The 7,293-nt window shown below is 35.9% G+C and overlaps 1 protein-coding gene across 2 annotated transcripts in view; it reads right to left on the bottom strand.

The window, feature by feature from the left end:
* Positions 1-2,326: 2,326 nt before the first annotated feature.
* The window catches only part of LOC136255682 (HEAT repeat-containing protein 1-like), a 47,625-nt gene continuing 42,658 nt past the window's right edge, over positions 2,327-7,293 (bottom strand). For both annotated transcript variants that reach the window (XM_066048494.1, XM_066048495.1), the window contains exons 41-43: positions 4,758-4,898; positions 2,509-2,617; positions 2,327-2,458 (exon numbers count right to left, since the gene is read on the bottom strand). In XM_066048494.1, coding sequence (XP_065904566.1) covers positions 2,370-2,458; positions 2,509-2,617; positions 4,758-4,898 — 339 coding nt within the window. In that variant the 3' untranslated portion in view covers positions 2,327-2,369. The remainder of the gene's footprint in view (positions 2,459-2,508; positions 2,618-4,757; positions 4,899-7,293) is intronic.

The raw sequence follows: 7,293 nt of genomic DNA, 5'->3' as shown, positions 1-7,293 counted from the left end.
ATCAAAGTGATTCAATTAGTAATTAATCAAGTGATGTTTACTGGTAATGCATTCTGGATTCTTGAGACGATCCTGTTAAAATAGAAATTATTGCTATTGTGTATGGTGATTATTGCTAGTTGCTAGCCAAGTATTACAATCATCATAAAATTATTCTATACAGAAAAGTTCTACTTATAACCCTTACAAAAGCACCAAGTGATTTCAACTACTAAAACCTGATGAATGTTGTTATGATGTAAAATGGAGGCTGACTGGCCATACAATGTACGTCATTGAGCTTAATGACTAACGAGGCAATTACAAGATTAATTATATTCTTAATAATATATTATACCAACTTTGTTATAGCCATAATTTATGCAGATGGCACTTCAACCAGTCATCAATTTTGTGTTACCAGATTTTCTCATATTTAATGTCTTTATTATTATTATTCACTGTAGATCTAATACTCAGGTTTGGAGTGACTTTCCAGATGAAGTGAATTATATACAGCTCAAATAACACTCGGCAGTTTTCCATTCAAATCCCTCCTACAACCAACCAATATTTGCTATGGTCGGCAGTTACTGCCTAGCATGTGGAATAATAACTTAGCAGTGTATTCATGTGTCATAATTATCAGATTCAATTTCAGAGGGTTTAATTTTCCATGACAGCATGCCTCCAGGCCCCCTAGCTTATCATCCACACACACTGGTGTATGCCATCCTGGCTACATCTCTAAATACACACAGTTGAAAATGTAGCATTGTAGATCAATACTGCAAGGGCAAACTTTGTTTTGATCTGCAGCCACCACAGCACATCGTTATGTTGAGTACTGCCATACAACAATATTATTCAATGCTCGCCAGGTTGATGGTGGCCCCCATACAATGGCCACCTTCTAATCTATGAGGACTTTCTCCTGAAAATGATTTTTATTTATTAAAAAAATAATCAATTTCAGAAATCTTCATATAGATTAAACTGACAATGGTGCCATAGATCTGTTTAGTAGCTAGGTGTCCATCATGGACTAGGAGATTTTGATGATGACATTATCTTAGCTAACAACTACATATTGTAATAGTTCTCGTCACATACTTTCACTATACACAAGCTGATACCTCATAATAACTTGCTACTTGGTAGCTAGTATCTATTGAGTACAGGAATTGAGTCTCAGTAGTGATTTGACTTATCTACAGTGGAACCACAGTCACTTATCTGGATTCTTGGTTAACCAAACTACAGAAATGACTGCTCTATTAGAGTAGTGACTGTTCTATTAGGGTAGTTGAAATGCTGAAATTTTTACAGTTTCAGAGATATGGAGTTTTCAAACTTATGGACTATCCCTGGCCCCAAGAAATTTGGATAACTGAAGTTCCACTGTACATGGAATACAATACTCACATGAGTGTAGCTAGCCAGGATTTTTAAGGAGGATATCGAACAGTATAATACTTAAGTTGAGCATAATCTTGATTTTGAAAGCATAATTTTGAACATGATAGGTTGGAATTTTGAGCACTGCTCAAAAGCACAATAGGATATTTTCAAAGTGTAATTGGCTCAAGCATACGGAGGACTATGTTGTGCATGGTCACTGATTCCTTAGAGTTAGCTGTTTTACTTTTATTTGATTATCAGCCTTTCCTGACTGCTGTATTAGAGTATCTTGAACTTATTAATCCTTGAAGAGTAAATAGAAACAATAAAAATAACATAGCAATATTATTAAGCTTTAATGTGTTCAGATTTGGCTATATTTTTGGCATGCACATTCAATTAAAAATCTTGAAAATTGTCCTGTTATGCTGGCATAATGCTTTTGATAGCCTATTATGCTCAAAATTATGCCGGCACAAGCCTAGGCTCTCCCCCAACTATACCAAGATATTATTACAGTCCTCGTTGAGATAATTATCTGTGAAGGCTGTCTATATTCATCACATCCACCTATACACTAGCTACTATATATATAATTAAAAGACTTCACAGCCAAGTTGTCTCTAGTAGAACTACATAATATTAGAATGTGTTAAGTCATTAAGTTAAGGTATAGCTACATTTAACAAGTCATGGATATAACAACAAACAAGGGACGGTGCTGGATCACATGGCTCTACAGAAGATTGGAATCAACACTTACTGAGCAAACACAGTAAACCAAGACTCAAATAAAATGGAGTAAATGGTGTGAAGTTGATACCAACAATTTGGTTAAGGGCTGTCATTATGGTATACATGGCTAAATAGAATTCAACCAATAGAGTATAATAGCTATTCAAACAACCACTGATACCCATGCAGTCATGCACTGTATGACATATACTCCAATAGTAAGATGTGATAGTCATTCAGACACAGAACAACGTTTAGAAATATTGCTGGATGGATTCTCCTAATAATTGTTCAATAGTTTTGATGAATTGTTGACACAACTTCTCTATTTGAGGTTCCTCATCTAATAGAACAACATGTATTAGTCAAGTGGTTATGTTGTGTATATAGTACCTTCTAATAGTTCAGCTAAGAAGGGGATAGTCTCTGGTAACAGAACTAGTAGTCTCTCCCCCAATTTGGTGTACATGCCATTTAGTACGTGTAGTACTGCCATCCTCACCTGTACAAATAATACATACAGCCATACCAATAGGTTCTGCAATAATATCATGCCAGGGTATTGAACTGGTAGTAAAAAAATTCTCCATGAAAACATTTAGACCAACTAATACTACAAGTGAATTGTAAAATCTCATTACAAATTTAAAAGTTTCCACTCTAAACATCTAGGTTCTATAAGCTAGAGTTCATAGTATCACATCACCAGACCACTATTTCAGTACAGGGGCTTATTGATTAGAGATGATACAGAGTGAACATGAACTGATATACTGTGTGTTGTATTAGTGTGTTGTATTAGTATGTTGTATTAGTGTGTCGTATTAGTGTGTCGTATTAGTGTGTCGTATTAGTATGTCGTATTAGTGTGTTGTATTAGTGTGTCGTATTAGTGTGTTGTATTAGTGTGTTGTATTAGTGTGTCGTATTAGTGTGTTGTATTAGTGTGTTGTATTAGTGTGTTGTATTAGTGTGTTGTATTAGTGTGTTGTATTAGTGTGTTGTATTAGTGTGTCGTATTAGTGTGTCGTATTAGTGTGTTGTATTAGTGTGTTGTATTAGTGTGTTGTATTAGTGTGTTGTATTAGTGTGTTGTATTAGTGTGTTGTATTAGTGTGTTGTATTAGTGTGTTGTATTAGTGTGTCGTATTAGTGTGTTGTATTAGTGTGTTGTATTAGTGTGTTGTATTAGTGTGTTGTATTAGTGTGTTGTATTAGTGTGTTGCATTAGTGTGTCGTATTAGTGTGTTGCATTAGTGTGTTGTATTAGTGTGTTGTATTAGTGTGTTGTATTAGTGTGTTGTATTAGTGTGTTGCATTAGTGTGTCGTATTAGTGTGTTGCATTAGTGTGTCGTATTAGTGTGTTGTATTAGTGTGTTGTATTAGTGTGTTGTATTAGAGTATTATTATTACATGTGCATCAGTGATGTATGTAAGAATTGCACTGGTCAAATTTAAGAAGGTACTGGTCGGTTATTAGAGGTATACTGGTCACTTTGAATCACTGCCAACCAGTGTGGACAGAACCCTGAAAAGGGTCTGTTATGCTCTCAATAGATCAGTTATGACAACAGTATCCTATGAGCTAAGAAATCAGTACACAATGGCGAAGCCTTATGCGTGCTTGCTAATACCTTTTGAGCAGTGTTATTGACACTGCAGATATACCAATGGACATTTAATACCAAATCCAGTCATGGTTAGACTGAAGTAGGGATTAAATGTCCACTAGTATATCTGCAGGTACAGACAACCTCTCTTGTTTCACTACTTTTTTTCTTTGATCCCTAATCCAACTTAAATTCCTAATTTTTCTCTCTACTTGTTTGTTTACTATTTTACTATGACTAATGAACCAGCACATACCACAGTGATGCCAGACAGGCATGCCATAAAATTAAATTTGCATCTGAATGAACGTCCCAACAATCAATTACTGTAAAGTGAAGAGGTCATTACACTTCATCTTCAGCTATGTTCCACCTGTTACACAGTGATACAAATGAAGAACAGTAGAAGTGTCTCTGCAATCACCACAGAAAATATGGTAATAAGCGTAATAACTACCACCACAGCCACAGGGAAGCCATATTGTGCCACCGAGAATTGACTCCTTGCATTGTCAGCGAAAAGAACTGGGACACAATGGAGGACAAGGAAGCCCATGATACGTGTATATTCTATGTATTGGAGTTGGCTAAAAGGCATGTCTCACGACAAAGTGACATTGAACAGTGAAGAAATCAAGCTAATAGACTTATGCATTGTCAAGTTATGCTTGTCCGAAGGCATCAGTTAGTTAGTCAGCAGAAAATTCAGTGAAATTTTAAAATTCCATAGAAACTTGTTGGAAAGATTTGGGATTGTTCTGAAGGCATTTTTGGGCTTGGTTAAGCTCAACCAACACTGTCATGTTGTTATACAGTACTCCATTGTATGAACACCTGTGTGCCAGTTCAATCACAAAGTGTTCAGATAAGTGAATTAGTTAGGATATATGAAGCCCATACATTATAATATACAGAGCTTGTTCAAATACTCTAATAGAACATACACAAAATACTCTAGATAATAGAATACTCTAGATAATAGAATACTGTTTGGATAATCAAGGTCCCACTGTACTACCGTTCAACACTACCTTAGGGTCACCATCTTTGGAGTATATTAGTAATTGTTGATTAAGTCTCTTCCACTGATCATCATTAGCTGATGTAGCAAACTCCACCAGACATGGGATCAGGTGATCACGAAGGATCTCATCACTGGTCATGTGACCTACCTGTAGTGATGTCATATGATGTAATAACTCTACCAGTAGTGATGTCATATGATGTAATAGCTCTACCAGTGTGTGGAATAACAATGAGATAATGGAGGGCACTTCCAGATAAAATAAAGACAGACAAAATGTCTACCCTCAACTAAAGACAGTTGTAGTTCTAAAATTTTCCTACTAAAGTAAACATTTATAGTGCAACAGTGAGGATTGCATTTAGGAACACATTACACATGCACATCAACTCAACACGAGCCAGTCTACCCTAGCCAGTCCACACTAGTTATTATCCAGTTATGTCCGAGCAAACAACATCACCTATCACCTCTGGACAACTAGTTAATGACTCAAGAGTTATTTCACACTTTGTTGTATATCAGAACTAAACAGTGTGTAAGGTAATGATAAATGTTTAGAATATCATTTGGATAGCCCACACTTTTATATACAGAGCTCTGTTGAGATACTCTAATAGAACATACACCTGTACTTGAAAAATAGAACAGTTATTTCCATGTTCAGACAAATTGCAAATACTGGCAATGTTATGGAAAGCATTATTATCTGGACTGGACTGGAACCTATTTCAATCTGTACAACATTCTCCCACGTTCATCATACCACGCTAGTGAAACACTCTAATTGAACGACCAGAATTTTGCCAGTACATAAAGTTACTGAGTAGAGAGAATCTACCACCATCAGTACTATTCATGAATTGTATAAGCATGTTGCTATGTTGATGTAGTGAAACATTGGTGTGAGTGATTTCTACAGGTACTGTAATCTCCTCCACTCTTTGTGATTGTTTTTAGAGTAGTTTATTGTTTAGAGCTATGTGGCCGACTCAAGTCATCAAGACCCCTTTGCTACCACTACTTTTTATCGATGTGCTATGGTCCCTACTCTAGCTGAAAATTCTTTTTTTTTGTGTACTTGTTTGTTACCGTAAGTCCTCTAAAAATTCGGCATATTTTTAAATCAATAATTTTCGTCTCGCCGAATTTCGGCCTATAATTAGATAGTAATCACCACTAATTTTAGTTGATCGACCACTCGTCACAGTATAATTGGTATCGTCGATCTTAAGGCTAGACAACTCCGACTATCAGCATCCATCGCAAAAAATAGCAAACGTGCCGATTTTTTTATTAGAGGAAATTATTTCACTGTTAGAATACGGGTGCCGAATAAATACAGGGGCCGAATTTTTAGAGAACTTACGGTAAGTTTTTTTGTACAATAAAATTATTGTGACTGGTAACCCACACATACCACATCAAAAGAAAGAAATGGCGCCACCTGCCCCAGCAATTAATTATCATTTGAAAAGTGAGGCATCCATTATGCTTCACTGTCAGCTATGTTCAGCCCATTACATAGCATTACAAATCAAGAACTGTTTGAAAAGCACCTTTACAATCAAAGTAGCCACCAGTGTAGGGACAGTTACTCTGTAAAAGTAACTAGTTACATATTACATATTACTTACAACTGAACTATTTAGTTACAGTTACATATTACCCATAAAATAAAGTAACTATAATAATATTACATATTATATTACTTTGTGTCCACAGCCTTAAGCTGTCACGTGTGAAACTACCACTTTATCACGTGACATGATTGCGTTGTTGGACAATGTGCAAATCTTGGTTATAAGTAAGAAACTGGTGAATAAGCTTCATTCAGTAGGCTTCATTACTTCGTTGTGGCTAGGCATTACTCAGAGGATTACTAATGAGATTAGTAACTTTGTTACTTGTAGTAATAATATTACGTAATATTAGACTCGTTACAGTAACTATATTACTTAGGTAACGCGTTACATTTGTAAGTAAAGTAATTTGAGTTATATTACCTGATTTTATAGCGTATTTCGTTATATTACTTAGTTACCACAAAAGTAATAATATTACGTAACGCGTTACTCCCAACACTGGTAGTCACTATGAAAAATACGGACAATTTACATTACGAAGGGAAACCATCATGTGCTACCGCCAAATTGACACTTTTCGCTGTCAGCAAAGATGAATGGGGACACTGGTAAGTCCATGAAGAATACATTGTATGTACTGCAGTATGCCAAAAGGCACCTCTCAGGCCGAAGCAATGTCAAACAGTGAAAAAATCAAGCCCGTTGCCTTAGCCGTTATCGAGTTACTCTTGTCTGAAGGCATCATTCAGTCAATTCCTCAGTCAGTAGAAAATAAATTGTTTTAAAAATTCCATAGCAACTTGTTGAAAGCATTTTGGGTTGATCTGAAAGTTTGTTTGGGCTTAACCAATACTGCTTCATCATTGTCAGGGAAAAGTGAGGCTGGTTTTTAGGCGATGCTTTTTCATAGGCCACGCCCACACCTTGGTGGTCCCTACTATATAGTATGATACTGTA

The sequence above is a fragment of the Dysidea avara genome, chromosome 5 (assembly GCF_963678975.1).
Source record: "Dysidea avara chromosome 5, odDysAvar1.4, whole genome shotgun sequence".
In the NCBI taxonomy this organism is placed as follows: domain Eukaryota; kingdom Metazoa; phylum Porifera; class Demospongiae; order Dictyoceratida; family Dysideidae; genus Dysidea; species Dysidea avara.
This window is presented reverse-complemented; position numbering and strand designations above follow the sequence as displayed.